The 21,275-nt window shown below is 25.3% G+C and overlaps 1 protein-coding gene across 3 annotated transcripts in view; it reads left to right on the forward strand.

The window, feature by feature from the left end:
* The window catches only part of LOC126893780 (myotilin-like), a 139,567-nt gene that overhangs the window by 43,845 nt on the left and 74,447 nt on the right, over window positions 1-21,275 (forward strand). For all 3 annotated transcript variants that reach the window (XM_050664274.1, XM_050664275.1, XM_050664273.1), the window contains exon 2: window positions 16,512-16,618. In XM_050664274.1, the coding sequence (XP_050520231.1) occupies window positions 16,549-16,618 (70 nt within the window). In that variant the 5' untranslated portion in view covers window positions 16,512-16,548. The remainder of the gene's footprint in view (window positions 1-16,511; window positions 16,619-21,275) is intronic.

Genomic DNA, 21,275 nt, shown 5'->3' on the forward strand with positions numbered 1-21,275 from the left:
GACGTCGGAAAAGTCTAGACATTGTGTTGCAAAACTAAATCAGAAAAATATGCAAAGACATAGAGTTGCATAGAAAAACGTTGAAACATAATAGAACGCATAATTAGCAATTGATAGTCGACGGAGAGGGCGGGTCGACCACACGATGACAACCGATTGTCATATTAGACGACTGATATCGAGACACAAGTGGTCGCTCGCTCAGAGGAGGACGCGGTGTCGTGTCACAACGCTTTTCAACAGAATATTTATTAAATGATGACACGAAACAAACATATAATTTTCGGTAAAACCAAAATTATATGTTTTTAAAATATTTAAGTTATTGTAAGAAGATTTTTAACAAAACATTTTCATAAAATGCAACAGTTGTATTCAATACCAAAGGTAGTAAAAAAAAATTCGTAACATAACATGAAATGATTTTAAAAACATTATTAGGAATAACCAATACAAAATCTTAAAAACACTTCAATAAAACTTCCATCTATAAATTAAGTAAAATTTGTTTTAACTGTTTTAAGATAAAAAATATATATACAGAAGACTTATTTACACAGATAAATACATTTTTCCTATCAAAAACATTTTAAATTAATGTAATTTTTTTTTTTATTGAAACTGAAATTTATGGGATTAGCATTTTTTTTTGTAAAATATATGTTGCAGTATATTGTTTTCAAATGATTTTGTTTAATGTTACATGAAACTTTGAATATTGCTTAGATAAAATCAATCATTTGTTATTTTCAAACGCTATCAAGTACAAGTTCAGTGATGTGTAAATCACATAATAAAATTTGAATAATTTTGTATATAGAATTATACTTTATTCTTTATTTAATGAGTTAAATAGATAAATAATTTATTTAGTTTAGTGTTAAATTTTTTTACCATTTCAAAAGTACAAATATATGAAGTAAGTTAATGTGTAAATTTGGCCGATGAGAAAATGGTTTAGTTCAATTTTTTCATCTGCATAAAGTTAATTATCAATATATAATTGAAAACTTTTCATTGATTTTAAGGTTATCGAAGTTGTTATACTAAGTAGATTAGTTATTTTTTATCGTGTTTTGTAGTTGAAAATTCCCATCTACCACCACGTAAATAACAGCTCATTTGTTTTTTTTTTTTGCAATATTACCTTTTTTTACTTAACTAATTTTGTTAAATCTATTATTTACTTGAGTTCGTAATATAGTTTTTTTTAACGTCAGTTGGAAGTCTGTTAGCTCAATTGATGATTACAATTGAGTATTTGAAGATAATTTTATAGAAGTCATACTTCCCAAAATTGACTAATGAAAGAAAGATTAGAAAGAAAAACTACTCCTATAACACTTATCTTAACTTATTGTGTATTTAAAAAAACAAATTTCTATAATTTAATTTAATGTAAAAAAAAAAGGAAAATGGTCATAGTAATTATGTGAACAGGAGTTTTAGTATTTTTTCATAAAGTAAATTATATATGTATGTTGTACAAGTATATTACATGTATAATACCACAGAAAAATAAATTACTGTACTATACACCTATACCGAAATATATGAGAAAATTGATTTACTTAGATAAAACCAAATGAAGTATACTTTAAATGGTACACCTATTCACATACGTACTTGAATTGCCTACGTTAAACGCCGAGTTGTCATTAGAACACGTTATTATAAAAAAAACACCACTTAAAACATTTTATTATACTAAATAATTTAAAAAATTATACTTTGACTGTAAATACTTTTGTATTTAATACTTTTAAAACATTTTTTTTTTTTATTCACAATTTATATTTGTCATATTTTATAATTTGAGAGCCACAACTATAGTACTATTTATATCATTTCTATGGGTACAAATTACGAAAAACCCGTTTAGAACGCATATTATATTTATTAATAATGTACATTATTACAATTAAAATACAAATACAATTTAACAGCCGTTGTTGATAATGTTTTGTCAATTAACAGAAGGTAGCGTTGGAAAAACACGATTGATAGTTTATGATAGTCATGATATTCTTTGGTTTTATCATTGAAAATAAACTTTTTTGAAGGAATATTATTTATTTTAGTATAAAAAAACATCTTAGAAACAAGCCTGAGAGTAAGGTTTTTTTGTAACAACTAAATTTATTATGAAACGGTAGGTAGGCCCACCCACCAAAAAAGAAAAAAAAATTAACCGTTTTACGCTTAAAATTTAAACTGTGAATACTTCAAAATATTTAAAAGACTCATTTAAATTTTTATATTTGTATTTAAATACTTATAAAAAAAAAAGTATTTGAATAAGGATTCAGGATTCTCAACAAGTAACATTTATACATTGTTGTTATTTGTTAAAAAATATCAAATAAATAATTTTTATTTCTCGATAACAAGATAAGATTCGAGATAATTCTTTAACTTACTTAATACGTTAAAACAAAGTTATAACAAAAATTGTTCAAAGATCTATTGTAGAAAATTTAAGTACTCGAACTTTCGACATACAGATAGTATAACTTAGTGTTATGGTTACCAGCTAAAAAGTTATCGTCTATTATATTTAGATGATTTGTTACAAGTTGCTAAACATGGTAATCGACAACGTGATACACGGCAGAATATGCAGTGCGGCAGTAGAATAAAGTATAATACAAAGTTTTTAGTCCAACTTTTATGCGTAAACTGATATTTATGTGAACTGGCATCAGCTGTACGAGATTCATTGGATATCCTTTCAAATCCACTTATGTTACCCAAATGAAAGATACATGGATACGTTAGTATAAAAGTATCGAAAACTTGAATACTAATTCGAAAGTTAATGTATAAAAGTATTAAATTTATACTGAAAGATATATTACAATAATATTGAATAATTCTTACTACTTCAAAATATTTATAATCTAAAAAGTAGATTTTAAAAAAATGAAGAGATTTCATGAAGTCATTTTAATTGTTTCAAAAGGTTTTCGTCAAGTTATAACTAGTATTTAAAATTGACCGGTTATTTTAAAATAATAAATATAATTAAAACATTTATTTTGTATTATTAACGAGTAATAAAAATTTATACTTTGTTTAAAAATTACATACAATATACATAATAATGACAGTAAAAAATTATTAACTATTTGTGGCTAATATTATTTAATTTATTAAAAATATATCTAAAATAAAAAAATTACTGAACTCTTAAAGCCCCAAAAATATTCTTAGTAAAAAATTGCAATTAATTACTTTGACAGCTATGTTATCATCAACAGCAATAAACACATGCTGGCAACTTTCCCAAAAAATACACCCATCACATATACTCTATGTGACGTCGCATATACTTATTCGATTTTGTCATAATTTTCGTTAATTTACACACGATTTAATAATAAATTGTACAGTGGCTTAAAAAATACAATTAATTATTTATTTTAAATGTTTCTATTTCTTCCTTATATCAAGTTATTTGTAATTAATTATAAATTAAAGTTTATAGTTTTAATGTTTTGTTACGTGTTAGTAGAATTTAGCCATCAGAAATTTGATAATTTCATTAAATTTTTTATATTGCTTAAATATATTTTAAATCTAACCCTGATGTTTCTTTTTGTTTACCCTACAAAACACTAAAGGCAGTGTTCTCATTGTGACAATATAATTGTCGAAGTTTGTCTTTGCAGTTTTTACTAACAATATATTTTTGTGCCATTTAGAGTTAAGCGATTTCAATTCTAAATGTAAAATGTCACACTATTCAATATTTTACTATTTGTATATAACCGTATATACATATTAATTTAACATATATAGGTATAAATTTAGTTATTAATAAATAACAAAAGGATAAAGACGGTTAATCAAGAACGGATCAAAGTATAAGTGGTAACACGGGTAGCATTTTAAGAAACTTTAATGTTTATATGCAAAATGTAAAATTATGAGTAAAACTGAAAAATGTTATAAAAATAAAAAGTGACATCTATGATTTTGCTCTGAATAACAAAATATCTTAAGTCTGGCTTTCTTACAATAATGCGTAGAACACGTTAGTAAATGTTAATTTACCATAGAGTTTTGTTGGTTTAACATTTAAAAAAATGATATTTTTATTTACGTTTATTTATATCCAAACATATAAATATTTCACTATAGTTAACATAAAATTGCCATAAAAATATAATCAATGAAATTGACTGTAATGTTTCTACATTAAATAAGCTAACATTGTAAAACTATTGATAAAATTGACCAGAAATAAATTGTAACATAAATTTTTCTTCTATTTTATGTTTCTTAGAAAGTCTGTAACTACTACACCATCAAATTTTTTTGANTCTGTAACTACTACACCATCAAATTTTTTTGAACGTTAATATACCTGACAACAGTTCAAACATAAAAAGATTTTTTTTTTTTTTTTAGTGGAAGAGAGATTTGTGATATTTTTTTATTACTCTAACAAGAGTTAGCAATGAAACTGAGTATTAATCGAATTACGTTTGATTTTATATTTTTGTCTGGGCGTATTCTGTACTTGTCTCTCTTATAGACTTGGGCGATAAATTACCACCGTTTGTGATGTCTAAAAACAATATACCGGCTCGACCCGGTACATTATATAAATGCGCCAATGGCCGAGTTTCATTTCCCGTTAAAACTTTGCTATTATTGTTTATGGAATTTTATATATAGGACAAGCGTAAAGTAATTAAGATAGATCGAAGATCTTCCAGAGTTATCGCTGTGGGACATAGGGGAAAAAGTATAAAATAGATGTACCGGGTTACTGTTTGGCCAAAATCCAATAAACCATGCAGTGCTAAGGAAATCCTATGGGATATCAATGGTAACTGTTGAGAGTAAGAGCGAAGCGTTAGGTTTTAAGTCAAAGAAGAAGAAGAATCGTATTTTAAAATAAACAACAAAAATATTTTTGCTGAGAAAATTAATATTACAGTGCGGTTTTGTGCTGAAACACTATTTGTACGTACTTAACTATTTCGTGGCACTTTATACCAAATATTCTACAAAACGGAATGTTATTTCCTAAGATTTTCTTAAGTAGTTCAACTCAACTGCTTTCTACATTATAGTGTTGAAAGCGTTAATGTCTGTAATGAACTATAAATCATTTTGCTTAACTTTTTACATCGTTCTAAATTATATCGAAGTAACTTTAACTATGTTTTAAATTATTGAAATAATTGATATCATTAGTAAAATAACAAAATAAAACATCAAAATATATATATAATTACACTAAGACTTAAAAAATCTAAAAAATTGCAAGTATCTTTGGCTATTATATTCTTGTTTTTTAGATTTAAATTATCTTTACCATCAAAATAATGTTCGATCCTCTTATATATTTTACAATATATGGATTTTAACCTCGAGAACAATGGAAAAAAACTCAGGGTTTTCGTTATTATAATAACAATAAAATTACTATATTTAAGTAACTGTAATCTTCAACAAATTTTAAGGTCTAACATATCAATAAAGATTTAACTTGACCAAAAATACCACGTCAATATATTAATATTCATTTTCCTTGCGTAAATGTAGTCCATAACAAATATGTTTGAATACTGTACTTCTGTTAGTTACTTAATGCACTCAGATTTTCAATTTTTTTCATAAAAATGTTGGCAAATGTTGGGTAAAATGCTTATTACCACTAGCATTTTTTGATTTACAATCTGAAATTTCAACCAGAATTTGCTCAAAAATATTTGATATGTTATCCTAGAAATTTCTTTAGCCTGTTTATGTTCGTTAGGGTCGTGAAATTCGTTTAACTAAATGCGCATATTTTTTATATGGTTATATAACCATATAAATTATACATATGATTATATATGGCCATTGTAAATTATTGACAGTTGATTGAATTTCTTATGAAAGAGAAGGTATTATAAAACATTTTGCCTCCAAAACACCGTGCTCGATATAGCCAAGTAATCCAACTGGAATCACTGGGATGTTATGTAGCCGAGTTGTATGACCTATGGCACTGCAGGAGAATTATGACAGGAGGATTTTAGGTCTAGATAAGAAATCCAGCAAAATAGTCAAAAAAAAAAATCATATTGATACAGGCTCTAAATTGATTGTTTCTAATGTTTGTACTTAAAAATTAATATGTAAAGCAAATTTCAATGAAATTAATTAACTTTTTTTATCATCATTTCATATAAAGAGAATGTTTATACTTAAGAGTATTTATTTAACATCTATATAATTATGTCATTTAAATAATTTACTGTACAAATAAAATATCCTGAGGCGTTTAGTAATTTTATTCTTGTTTAAAATAAAATTATACGCAAATACCTTATAATGAATTTTAATTTTCAATCGACATTCTTGAAATTTTTATGTCCAATTAAAAACGTTTGGAAGACGTATCAGTTAATTTAGCTTTGAATGATTAAAATCAATGGTATCAATATATAGAGTCAATTATTTTTGAAACTGTTTTAAATTGCTAATTTTTTACTCAAGTATTTGAATTATTTTATTTTGATTATCATTTTAATAAAAAAAAATTTCATAAAAATTATTCAAGTTACCAAATTGTAAAATTTTTAACTAAAAAGAAACATGCTTGAAAATTAGAAATTGTATTCATTTTCTTATGGTTATTAAAATGAACTTCAGTTAATTAAATGACTGAGGAACTATTTTTATAATTACTCACCCAATATCGAATCACATAAAACAACACAAATTATATACATTTCTTGCTTTATATTTACAAAACAGAAAATTATATGTAGGTAATCAGTAAGTAAGGAAACGGATTTTTATTGTTCTCATTGTTTATAACAATTGATCTGTTTCCTTATTTAATAAACACCCTGTATAACCAACCCTGATATTTTATAATTATAAAGAGTATTTTATTATATTTGCATGAATTATAAATTGAGAACAAGGTTACCTATTGTTGTCTAAAGAAGTAGCAAAGTTTTTAAGTGTACTATATTGTAAGTAAAGTACCAAAATTAATATGCCATTGAGTAGAGGTCATTTCCTTAAGGCAATAAAGTTACATATTTTTTGAAAACTACTGTTGTTTTTGTTATTGTGTTAACAAACATCAAACCGTTGTCCAATATATCATTGTTATTTTATTAAACATATACATTGTAAACATAATATAATATTGAATATATATATATATATATATATATATATCACAACATAAAGAAATTTAAAGTTTTAGTTACTAAAGTTGAATAAAAATGAATATGTATTTACAAATTTTACGTACTTTTCAACCCTAATAAAATAATTATATCTATCTAAATTTAGAGGTATCTAGAAAAGGCTTAGTACTCCCCCTCACATAAAATGATATATTTTTGTAAAAATATTTTTGAGGAAGGAAAAAATTAAGTTAAGTCTCCCAACAATTTTGTTCAATTGCGTCTACAAAAAGTTAATATATAGTATTGATATTAGTTTGAATACAAAAATTAAACAGACAGATTATATAATCGAATTCATTTTGCTTTCTAAAAACATTAATTGATTTTGAAATAATTAATAAAACGTATTAATATATATGTATATATAAGTCATATAACAATTTTTCAGCATGAAAAAAAAACTATATGACACAATAATTTGACTTTTATAACACTTCGATCGACAATTTAATTAGTTTCTCATTTAAATTAGTTGAAAAAAATATATACTTTGTAAGTTTTGTCAGTATGTTTCACTTATTTGTAAACTAAAGGCATTTTTATTTAACCAGGCAAGCTCATCGCTAAAACAGTTGTTAAAGTTATTTTTTTCACGAAATCGAATTAGAGACACAAAAGACACCGAAACTATAATTTCGTTTTACAATTCTTCTCTTGAGTCTTGTCACAACTTTTTAATTAAAATAAAACGAAAATGTATGGTACTTAGTGTCCGTAATCCAATGAGTACTTAATTAAACATAGCAGTGTCGGCGGTTGGATTCGAAAAAGGCAGTAGAATTTAACGTTAACCAGTCAACGTTAGAACCATTGTTACTATTTTTATAGTTGTGTTTCCACAGAGCCTAGATCACTGCCCAAGGGAGAAAGTATAGCGTTTGTTGGGTTGCACAGGCGAATGAATACACGAAAGAATGCGGTGAATGAATAACCCGCAAATTTCAAGAACGTTTTAATTTTGGATAAGAATGCGCGTATAGCAGCAAAATCCTCTAAAAGCTAGAGATATATTTTTAACATCGTGTCGAATGATTATAACATAGTAGACAGCGCTTCTACACACTTTTGTTTAATTTTCTTTTTCAATGTTATTGCTATTAGTATATGCTAGATAGAGAAATGTAAAAAAAAATTTTACTTATTGTGTACATCAGATCGAAATAAAACATAGTATTTTTAAATTTTATTTATTTGAAATACAACAATCTATAGGTTCAGAACAAAAATGTTTTAGGTGACAAACTATTTTATAGATTTAAATAATATATTATTATATTTACATAAATATAATGTAATAAATGTATGTATGAATTTTGTTATATATTGCATATATATACCTGTTTTAATAAATATAATATAATTCAATGTAATGTAAAATAAATTGTATCTTCAATTAAAAATATTTAGGATGTAAAGCGGAAAAGTTCAAACTGTTATAAATCATATAAATAAATTTGTACAATAATTTATTTACGGCATTACATTTTACTATACCAAAGAACAGATGCACACATAGCTATTACATTCTGTTATGTTTTTTTATTACCCTCAAATTGTTTAGTTGAGCTGAAATATATTTTCTTTGGGCGCATCATGTTATTAAGATTATATAGAAAAAAAATTGTACTCAAAATCTAAACTTACTCATAGATATCATTTAATATATCCAAATTATTTGAACCAAAAAGTCATATTAATCGAATCTGTTTCAGACATAAAAATTGCTCATCAATACGCTGAAAATGAGATAAAGCCCATTGTTGTGGAAATGAAATATAAAATACCAATTTACTAGTTTAATGGTATAAAAATAAAATAATAAATGTTAAAATGTTTATGTCTTAATGTATAATATACAGATAAAATTTATATTAAGATATCAATACAAATAAAATAAATAAATTAGACAAATATACCATATGATATACTATATGTGGTAACTTGTCTCAGTAATCTAAGACATTATCAAGATAAACATTTAGATCAGATAAAAAAGTTAGTTACAATTCTATTTCTAGCGTTGTGGAGTTGAGGTATTTTTTTTTACTAATACTAATGGAAACTTGACATTGCTTACAATTAACGCCATTAAATACATCAGTGCGCACTTAAAAAATTGTTTGAAAAATTATCATATTTAAAAAAATTACATGATTTAATTTCAAAAAATTTGGAATAATATAAGCATTTCATTACTATGCAAAATTTACGAAATAGATCAATTTTTCCAAAATTGTATTATTTTGACTTTAATAACTCCTAAAAATCAAGATTTCGGATAGATTTTTTTTCGTTTTAAAATACATTGTAATAGCTTAAATTTTATGTAGTAAAAGAAATTAAGTTTTTTGGAACATTATAAAAATTTAAAAAAATTGTCGACGAGGCAAATATTTGATGTATTATAAATAAAAACTTAACAATTACCCTTTTAGTTTTAAAAAAGTTTTTCCAATAACTAAACATATAACCTGTGACTTTTTATAGCTACTATAATTTTTTATAACACAATCTAAGGAATCCAAAAGGAAACTTAGCCACCTCTAGTTCTATCACAGCCCCTAAAAAATTATGAAGATGTAAATTTATATAGAAATATTTCTAAAGATGGGAGACATCAAGTTAGATCCCTCAGACATTTTGTTCAAATTACACCTGTTTTTGCATAGTAACGAAATTTTACTAAGATCAGCCATTTTTACCAACATTTGTATGATTTTTCACTATAATGCCCAATAATTCCTAGAAATCGAGATGAAGGATAACTTTTCTTTATTCATATTAAATTACATTATATTAAAAATAATTTTGTGTAGGTTTAAAGAAATCAGATTTATAGAACATTACCAAAAATTGTAAAGAAAAAATTGTAATATGATTTTTATAATCTCACGGTATCTTAGTGGATGGATTAAAATGAAACTAAGTTTTCATTGTATAGACGTTTATTTCATTAATGAACATAAAAAACATAACAAATAATAATTTGGATGTTTAATATTTTTAAATGGCTATTTCAACAGACAAAATAATGATATTATTTTAATTTTTTCCTCGAAACCTCACTGAGTGAGTGCAAGAAACGTCGTTTTGAGATAAACGGCTTCAAAGTTTCGACCTTCCATATGTTACAACATTGTGTGCTACTTTGTTTTGGGCATTTATATTAAATTTTATATAATCAAGTTTTATACAAGTTTCTTGTATATTTAGTAAGAGAATACTATAATAAACCAAAAACTATTATGAATTATATTAAAATGTCAAATATCTCAAATTTTGTTATGCATTTGACATGCGACATACAAAATTTTGCTTAACTTGAATATAACAGATTAAATTTATGTGCAATATAAGAAAAATACGATTAAATAACAGATAAATCGCATTTATAATATAACTTTTATGATAATAGTATACACGCCACCAAAAGTATTGTAATATTATTAGTTTAATGGTCAAAGCGTCCCAATGTTAATTAAATTATTGTAATCGTTTATTTGGTTTAATTTTATTTCGGGTAAAAATAAATGTAGCTGATTTATTGCAACCGGAACAGAGTCTAGGAATAACACAGATGGCTAAGGATAGACATAGAATACATACATCATTAAAAAAAATGGGATCGTCACCTTAAAAGGATTCGGCAGCAACCTAAATCTTTTTGGTTTTCCATTCACGGTCAACCGATGCTAACCGACCTTTGTTACCAAAAAAAGAATTCTACTCATGAAAACTATATAAATTCGAGTTAGAAGCTTTCTCGCAAATTCTTTTTTGTTAGTATTACTTAATTTTAAAGTTGGTATTCGACATGAGAATCGCGTTAGAGAAAAAAATTAAGTTCTTTTTACTTTACACTTATTACCCATAATAATTATTTTTTGTATATCCACTTTCTTCACTGCAAAAATGTTTAAATCATTTTTTGTCATAGTTAAATATTAAATTAATTTTAAGTGTTGTGTTAAATTTTCTATAAAGAATGAATGCATTTATAAATTAATTGTCTTTATGTAATGTTTTGATAAAATTACTAATAGAAGTAACTAGAATATTTTATTATATTAATGAATCATTAATAAAGATTATAACTTTAACACTTCTTTAGTGCGTCAAAAGTTTTAAATCAATTTATTAACAAATTAATAAAAGTTATATTTCCTAATGATTGAGAAATTTTGTTATTCCATAATTATTTTCATTGTAATAGGACTTATTCCGTGCTTCTAAATTTATGACTCCCAAGAAACACTTTTAAGTACTTTGAATGTTTGAAAAACGCTAAAGCTAATTTTATGTCACCTGCGATTTTATATTAAGATGAGAAGGCTTACTTTTATTTCCAAGATGACTTACAATTTTGTAAAATAGTGCCATATTCTAATGTCAACATTAACATAGGCATTTAGGTGTAGCTTTCAGAGATTATAAACAGTATAAATCATCAAACAGCCAATTGCCTCTAAATAGCTCTCGTGCATTGCTTCGAATTTAAATAAGCCGTGTTCATTCTGTCTAAGTTTAAGAATTATGTCAGATAAATAAATCATGCTTACATCTGTTTCTCCTAAATATATTTCCTCGTGAATTGTTGTGGCTAACAAACACAGTTAACTATTCAAAAAGCTATTTATTATACGGCATATACTCAACCCAACCTCTATTTTGGGTTTTAGTATATTATAGACAATTTCTAATTAGAAAATGTTCAAACCATTTTTGTCCTTGAATATTTTTGTTCGATAAACTGTTTAAAGATTTGGATTCAAAATAAAAATTCATCATTAATTTAGTTTTCATAATTCTAGAGACAACAACAATAATATATTTCAATTGGTCATAAATTATTATCTATGATAACAAGAATTGTCAATAAAAACTTGTTTATGTGACATCATGATAATGTTAACTACTGTATTTATACAGTACTATACTGTAAATTTAGTCAAAAATCACTAAAATTTTACAATCAATACAAAATATAGTTCATTGACTAAAAAAAAAAATAATAAGAAAAAACATTTTTTTAATTAGGTTTTTATCTATTTTAAAAATTTTTAATTTTTAATGGTTTCCTAGAAAAATAACGATTTTTAATCGACCACTCTATAAATAATATAATATAAATATGAAACAAATCTCGATGATAACACTTATACAGGGTGATCGAAATCTGGTAAGACACTTATTTTCTCAGAAACTATTGAGAATTTAAAATTTGTGTAAAAAAAAAAATTATTAAGTTTATAAAACTCTACAATAATATGTAGTTAAATAATTTTTTTTGTTATCCCTTCAGGGATAACATGTTTATTTATAATTTTTTTTAATGGGAACCACTATTTTTGATTTGATAATATGATAGAAAAAAAAATTACAAATTTTGTTTTTATAATTTTTTTTATCCGAACAACCGTTTACGTTTTATAATTGTTTAAAGATTTTGACTTCCAGAAAAAATATTGTCATTTATTACGTTTCATAATATCGGTGGCAGTGCAACCGGTATTTTTGTTAGATCCTTTAGTCTTACAAAACCATAGACTTAGCTATTAATAATACACCAAAAATCCCCCGGTTTGAATCTATTATTGTTATCACTCATTTAGTGCATAGTACATTTTTATTGCTAATTTACCTGTCATAACTTAATCAATAAAATTTGGTTTATACAACAGCAAATAAAAATATTGACTTCTGTATTTAATATAGTAAAATGACAATAGAAATTTTTTAAAATAAAATCAATTAACTTTAACAAGCTGTAACGGACGAACGGTTAATCAGATAAAAAATATTATAAGAACGAAATTGTTTGTAATTTTTTTTTCTATCATATTATATAAAGTTAAAAATAAGGGTTCCCATTTAAGAATATTATAAATAAGGGTTTTTATCCTTAAAGAGACGAAAAACAAAATAGTTTGACTACATATTATTGTAGAGTTTTTTAAACTTGATATTTTTTCTCTATAATAAAATTTAAAATTCTCAAAATTTTCTGAGAAAATGAGTGTCTTACCATATTTTGATCACCCTATATATTCTGATACAATTAACATTTGGCTGTATATGTTTAAAATAATTTATGTATTATTAGACAACGTTAAAATAATATTTTTTAATATTTGTTTTTAATAATAAAAAGATTCATTAATTTTTTTCAAAATTTTAAAATAATTAGCTTACTGGATTTTTAATACAAACATTTTTAATGAGTCGATGACTATTTTAATAGAAATATTTTTCGAATTGCGTGCATTTTACATACTACTCTATACACACTATACATTAAAATGCTTGTAAATCGATAATTATTGCTCCTAAAATCCTTATTGTTCCATAAAAATGTTTTGTAAGAAAAAGGCTAAATAATTGATGTATTGAAATGTTATTATTAAAAAACTAATAAAAAATATGGTTTTAATGTAACCTAAGAATTTATAAACATTAAAAAAAAAATTACAGTAAAGTAATGATTGTATCAAAGGGTATAAGAGCTATCCGTTATATTTACTAGACCTGATCAGTCATTATATAGCTGTTCTTAAAGCTGACATTTAATTTAACGTTTTTACAACTAAAATTGAAGTTTAAAAATTTATAATTATTATCATACACTATTCCCATTTTTTCCATGTATTTATAAATAAACTTATATTTAAAAGGAATGTATTAATTTACACAAAAATGTATAATGCCCACACATTAAAAAATAAATAAATTAAAGAATAACACAAGATTTATTATAAATTTACAAATAATTTAATGACAACAACAAATTTGAGGAATAAATGCATATCGTATATATTATATTTTTTTATGTATCCAACATGTAATTATATTACTTAAACGGTAATAAATCTGGAAAAACTTTTCTTTTTTAATCTTAAAGCAAAAATAAATAGGTGTAAAACTCTTTAAAAGTTTTCAACTATATTTTTAAATTATTTTCTTGTCACGAATAAAAATATATAAACAAATTATAAAAAAATTTACTAAGAACAAAATTAAATGTAATAAGTATCAAATTATTTATTAGTCATATATTATACACGCGGATTTAAAAATAAAACAAAATATTGGAAAACTATTTTAATATAATATTTTTATATGGATTTTGTTTTTTTTTTTTTTGTATTTAAGTTGAATCATATTTATTTAATGTAGACATAATTTTTAATAAATAAAATAAGAAATAAAACACTTTTGTTACTTTTGAAATGCGAAAATATTAATTTAAATTTCATTTTATTTACCATGTACATTATATATTTATGAACCCTATAGGTAATCTAAACAAAAGACCGAAATTGAGAAAGAACATTACATTGTACTAACATTGAAACTACTTTAAAAAACTTTTAACAAGTTTCTGAAAACTTTGTTTAACGAGTGAATTCTCCACACGCTTAATTTGATTACCACATAACTACTGAAGTAATAATTTGTAGTTTCAAAACACTCAATTATAATATTCGGCCAGTAAATTAAGTACATCAATTATACATCGCTATACTTTGGATTTTGGTATCTCATTGAATTGTAATAGTTTATACGGCGTATAACTTGATGTTTTAAAATACCTTAAGTCATTTTCACTAATGAAAATGACCGCTATTTACCTTTTAGCAAACATAAACCAAAACTAAGATGATTCTATCCTCTTTTGTCTACCGAAAAATAAATAACCGGATACTTGCTTAAGGTTTATTCAAGTCGGCCCGGTGTATATAAATTCACCAATTTGAATAGTGTTATAAAAATTTTTTACTGCGAAACTACAGTTGTTCTGCTCGAACGACGTGCTTTAATATTTTACTCGTCGTAAATACACGAACACCACGTACACAGACGGCTCCTGGGGATATCTAAACATAGTAGGTAGGTAACAGATAAGTTAAGTTTCCAGTATGTAAAGTACAGTCGAAAGAGGATTAACGGACGATAAAGATCAAATACAACGTCGTTTAAAAAGTGAAAAACAAACGGCGCGTGACAAGGCACGAAAGGGCTGTGATTTTCTGATTAGCCGGGTAAACACTAATGCGACACAACAGATAATAGTATGCCTGTGTGTGTACGGAAACGACAATGGAATTTCAAAGTTGCCTAAATCCTGAACCAGACGACGACGCTGTACATGTAAACGATATATACGTATAAAAGCAATGAAACGCGCCAACGAGTTTCGAGCTGAGAAAACGATAAATCGTTTCGGTTTCTGTAATTCGGTGCCGTTTTTAAGGACGAGTGAAGTCAAACTTTATATTTTTCCGGAACTCACTTAACCGCAGAAAATGACGTTTGAATTTTGTTTTTCAAACATATTTCAGTGCTTAGAGTTTGCAAAAAACACACTGCTGATAAATCTTCTTTTTAACATTTTTCCAAAAATGTTTTTAAAAATAATGCGAAAAGAGTGGATGGATAAGAAAAATAATATTCCACTTCAAAAAGTTCTAACAATATCCGCAATTTGACGAGTGAGGGTTTTAGTGTTTTTTCTTCATCTACTGTAATATAATTTATGAGAAGTGGGTCAAAATATAATTTAATTTTATTCTGTTACGAACACGTGAAGTGTCACGAGTACGTATAATATATTGCCGTATCAAAGCACATGGTTAAGGTAGTCGGTGCCGCGTAAGGTGTTATGAAAAAATCTCTCGTTCGGCGAATTGCTGTTTTAACATATTATTTTATAATTCCAATGTGTAAGACGGAAAATGTTAGAATTTTTAAAAATTATTTTTTGCAGTTAAGTTATTATATCAACTTAACCTTCAAACATAAATCTTGAAAACAATTTTAGAGAGAAAATTACACTTCCTCACTGAGAGCAACCTTTTTTTCGCGAAATGATAGAAATATTAAACGCAGAAAAAATGGACAGTCAATAGCTGTATACTACTGTTACTTATTGTCAACTACCAGGTCTATTACCGATAATAAAATGATAAATTGTTTTATGAAGACACATGGATATAAAAACGACGTAGTCTTCAATTAAAAAAATACATGTATGACTTAATTCTTGAATACAATATGACTGACTTGAACGCAATACATTATTTATTAACTTTAATGAAAAACAATTTTTTTCATTACTCGTTCTAGGTGGAAAAACGTTTTAATTGCATAAGTACAATTCATTTTGTCGATTGTCAGTTAGCAGCTGTTTTAGTATAAGCAAAGTTTAATTTAAGTGGATGATACCAAACTCTAGCGGTGAACTTAGCACCGAAAAATGAAAATGATCGTACACGTATGTTTCTAATGTGTTGTAATCTATTTCAGATGGAAAAGTTTATATGATTGCGGTCATCTGGTAGTGATGGAGTCGATTCCAACAACAGTTGCAACAGTTTTTGCCGTAATTCTTTTGTATGTCACCGCAGTTACTGGTAAGTTATTTCTTTTGCTTATATTTTGGTTGTACATAAATGTACAGCCATTCCTGAGTTACTAATTATTGCACACTACAAAGTCGTTCCAGACGTGACAGAATGTATAAAAACAATGGCTTTGATTATTTATTTATTATTAATATTCCAGGCAATAGAAAAAATAATACAATATGTAATTGACGGCTAATTAATCTTCTTATACATCTATTAATCTACACATATCTATTATAAAATAAAACTTCTAGAGATAATTTTCTTACATTTTTTTCTTGTTTTAGGGAAACTCAGTATAGAAAAAATATTGCCACATTTCAAGAATAATAATTATTTTTAATATACTCCTATTAATACTATAATAATAAGTTCAATACATTTTGTTTATTTTTAAAATGGATCAAAAAACTTGCTGAAATTGATTTTAATAACTTGCTGTTAATTGTAACTTACTTACACATTATTGGTCAAAGATTGATTAATTCTAAACGAGTAAACACATATAAAATTGCCAAAGTTATACGTGTCAATTGAAGCATTTAAAATTGTATGACCTTAAAAATTAATTTTCCGTAAAGTCCTTAATTTTTTATCGCCAAATTAGATTTTGTTGTTATAGTGTTGTAAATGTTTGTTTGTCTTCATATTTGCCTGTAGTAAATTAATTTATTTGAATGTTATTTGAAGCAGCCAAAAACATTAAAGTTTATAAGTATATTTATTTATTTCATTGGCCGTAAATAAATATGATATTAGTAGTTTAATCATTGTTCTTTTTTCAAAAAGATAACTTAAAAAAGTTACAAAATATTATTTTAGTGGTCAAGTTTAGAGCTTGTAAGATATTAGATTAAAATTGAAGTATAAATAATTAATAAATACATTCTCAGAAAAAAAAGGTAAAGAAATTAAATCCTCCAAACTTGATCAATAGTATATAACACAAAAAAACTTAAAAATATTTTAATTATTTATAATTTACTTTTTAAATACAATAAATGTTTTAAAAACTTCTGGAAATTATCTAAACAAATTTGGATCTAAAATATACAGTAAAGTTGTAATTATTTAGTTAAAATAATTCTATATAGACAGTGTAAATTTATGCATGATAATTAATATCAACCAATTCATTAACACAAATGAAGATTATTGATTTTACAAATTCTTACTTTTACAATTAGTTGACCACTAGTAAGATAAATACCCAAGTGAGTAGAGTATATACTGAACCCTTTTTAGCTAACTATCGAAATCATTAAAATTATTATAGTGGTTACAATAACGTGGGGGGGAGGTATAAAATAGAATAACTGTGTTATTTACAAGATACTGTTCTTAAATATTTAACTCGCGGGTAATGGATACGCACGATTAGTGTTCATGAATTAGTTACAAAATGTCCGATGCACAATCGCCTTACACAAAGCTAGACAAAGGCCATAAATAATTTATGATAATAGTATGCGCATACTTCAAGTCCTAAGTATTTGAGTTCTCAATACGATAATTACTTAATATTGAGCCCATTTAAGATAAACTATTAAAATTATATACCATAAAATGTATAATATACGCATAAGCGCAATTAGGTGGGCTAGAGGAGGCTTAGTCCCTCCAAAAATGTAGATAATTATGTATCCTAAATTATGTAAAGTATTTCATAGATTGGGGAGAAAATACAATTAGCACCCACAACATTTTTTTTTTAATTGTGCTTATGGATATATGGTTATAATAGTAACATTTTTACTACAAAAAAAAGTGTTAAAAAATGACGGATAAGAAGTATAAACTTGCTCCTGATTCATTATTGAGTTATTTATTTGTACTTAATTTCTCCTAGTTCAAGAATTAGGATTGAAAATTGTTTTTAAATTAATTTTTGTGTTTGGTTGACCTCAGATTATCCATAAATTAGACTATTAAAAATAATTTTTTCTAAAACTATAAGGTAATTGACCTTACAGTTTTGAAAACTATAAACTATAAACGATCAAGTGAATCATAGTTTTAGATGTCTAGTAAGGCCATACATTAAAGTGAAATAAAAACATAAAATAAATTATTAAATAAATAATACATATATGTCATATCTGTTCTTTTTTTTCAACTGTTAGGATGGTTAAAACCAATTGGATTATTTATATCCTAGGGAAGTTTTTAAGTGCAGTGGTTTCCCGTTTTGTACTGAAAACGTAGTGCTTTTTGCACATGTGTGGTCACTCATCCGTTCATCTACGGTATTTAAAATTCATCAGGCGCGGCTTAACAATAGAATTTAGCAACACCACACTTTATATCTGTTTTAATTTTACAATTTTTTTAGTTATGATCTGTTCAATTGACTGATCTATAAGTAAATCTTATTAAAAATGTAAACAGAAATGGTTTTATTGCACGAAACAATGCCATTATGCGCATAAATAATTATTGGTGTTCACAATAAAGGATTAATGAAGTTTGTTAGAAATAAAACAGTAATCTTTATTATTTAGTATATTCGTTATTAACTTTTACGCTGCCATAAAATTATAGTAGAGTGAATAGTAATTACTTGTTGTATAAACGGACCAAAACCATTTAATAACAGACAAAAAAGTTCAAAGACATTTATTTGCTATAAAATTGCATTGTCTCGACCATACCTGGTGATGTAGTAATATATGTCTGTTGTTCTTACCACTAAAATCTTCCGAGTGCGCTTTAGGCGCAACCCAAAGATAAGTTATCCCAATGTGGTTAGTATCTAACAAAACGATAGCCAGGCGTTAAAAATAATTCGAAATAATAATATTCGAGTGGGTATAATGTTGAAGTAAAACGTTTTCCATGCTACGTTTACAGGTTATACAATAAAAACGAAACGGTTAGAGTTTTAATTTATTAGATTTTCGGATGACTTAGTAATTTTTATTTATTTTGTATTATTCAATTTAATGGCTTAAGTTTTCAATTTCTTACCGCATATTGAGCTTACAAAAACTATTTGTTAACATTGTCGATGAAAAATTTACACCTGATTAGTTAATATGTCAAAAATTCTGTGTAATGCATGTATTTTATGTATTTGAAAAATATATAAAAATAGTAATTTATTAAGTTAAAACCCAAAAAATTATAATTAATACTATAATAAATTTGTTTTAATTATTATAATTTTGTTTTAATATAAACTAATACAGACAAATAAGTATACTTGGGTAGGTAGTTAAACTAGGAACATTTAAATATCAATTATCATTTTAATTTTATAAATCTATATCACTAGTTTAATTTTTACAAGCACAACTAAGAAAAATAAAAAAATTGTGTAAAAATTATATAATGAAATATTTAAGTGTCTCAAGTTTAAGTACCGTCCTAATTTGGCTCATTGATGGTACTAACAATATTTATTTTCTTCAAAAAAGTATTTTATTTATTTAAATTTATTGAAGATCTTTAATACATTTATAATGAATTATAAAAATAGTTATAATCTTTCGATAAAGTAAGTCATTATAATTTGCTAGGTATGAATAAATAGTTAATTTATTAGAACCGAAAAAAAAAAATTTTTAAAAAGAAAACTAAACAAATTTTAGTTGAACTCAATAAAAGTAGTGTAGTGAATCAAAAAAAGAAAATAATAATATTGTTTGTTGTTTGAAAAGGGGGGTGTTACTTGTATTAATTTAGAGAATACTTTGACAGTTGCTTAAAAGAAAAAAATTAAATAGAATATGACGGGATTTGGGTTCTTATTTGATCCACTACTTTATTGTATTAATAATATTATTACACGGGGTATGAGTACGAGGGTCTGTAAGAAAGATAGAAGATGATAGAAAAAAATAAAGTGTTCTTTATTTTATTAATGTAGGGTTCATTATAATTAATTGTCAATTTTTTAAATATCAATAATGCCACGAGTTTTGACTGTTATCGATGATACGTGGGATTGAGTCACCACGTGTGTCTACCCAGAATGGCTATACATATGAACCTCCAACCTAACTCTTGAAATAGACACGTATCAACGATATAATTCTGCCAAGTAACTCTGTACAAACATTATCGATTTATTAAATTTACTTGGTATATTTATTATTATTGTTAATCACTTGATTTTCCTGTATGCCTACTTGATCTATGTACTCATAAAATTTAATTCTAAACCTTATTTATTTTTGGTGAATTTATTAGATTCCTACCTTGATATTTTCTGCTATACTCTTAAATAAATATATGTTCTATTTTTCTTTGAACAAATATCACTTCTTGCATATATTTCGTAGTGTACATGAAGCGTAGTGAATGTCTCTGTAAATATCTGATTGCATCTGTCTCAGAATGCTCTTTATTTTTGGCTTTTTATATTAATTTTTTGATCGTGGTTCAAAGGCAAGAAGTGATCAGCGACGCCACCGTTATTTCTTTATTAATCGTAATTTATTACATGTTATTTATTACATTTTCATCAATAATGATCTACATATTATAAAATACTATATATCTTATATAATAAATTAGACATAGTTTATTACCCTTCATCTTATGTACTACCATTACATATTGTTTATTATTTCCTATTTGTTTTATATAATTAATATATGCTTTTTTCTACGAAATTTCATTAGTATATTTAAACATTTAAAAGGTACATATATATATATAT

Source organism: Daktulosphaira vitifoliae, unplaced genomic scaffold (genome assembly GCF_025091365.1).
Source record: "Daktulosphaira vitifoliae isolate Bord-2020 unplaced genomic scaffold, ASM2509136v1 Scaffold_1, whole genome shotgun sequence".
Taxonomy (NCBI): Eukaryota; Metazoa; Arthropoda; class Insecta; order Hemiptera; family Phylloxeridae; genus Daktulosphaira; species Daktulosphaira vitifoliae.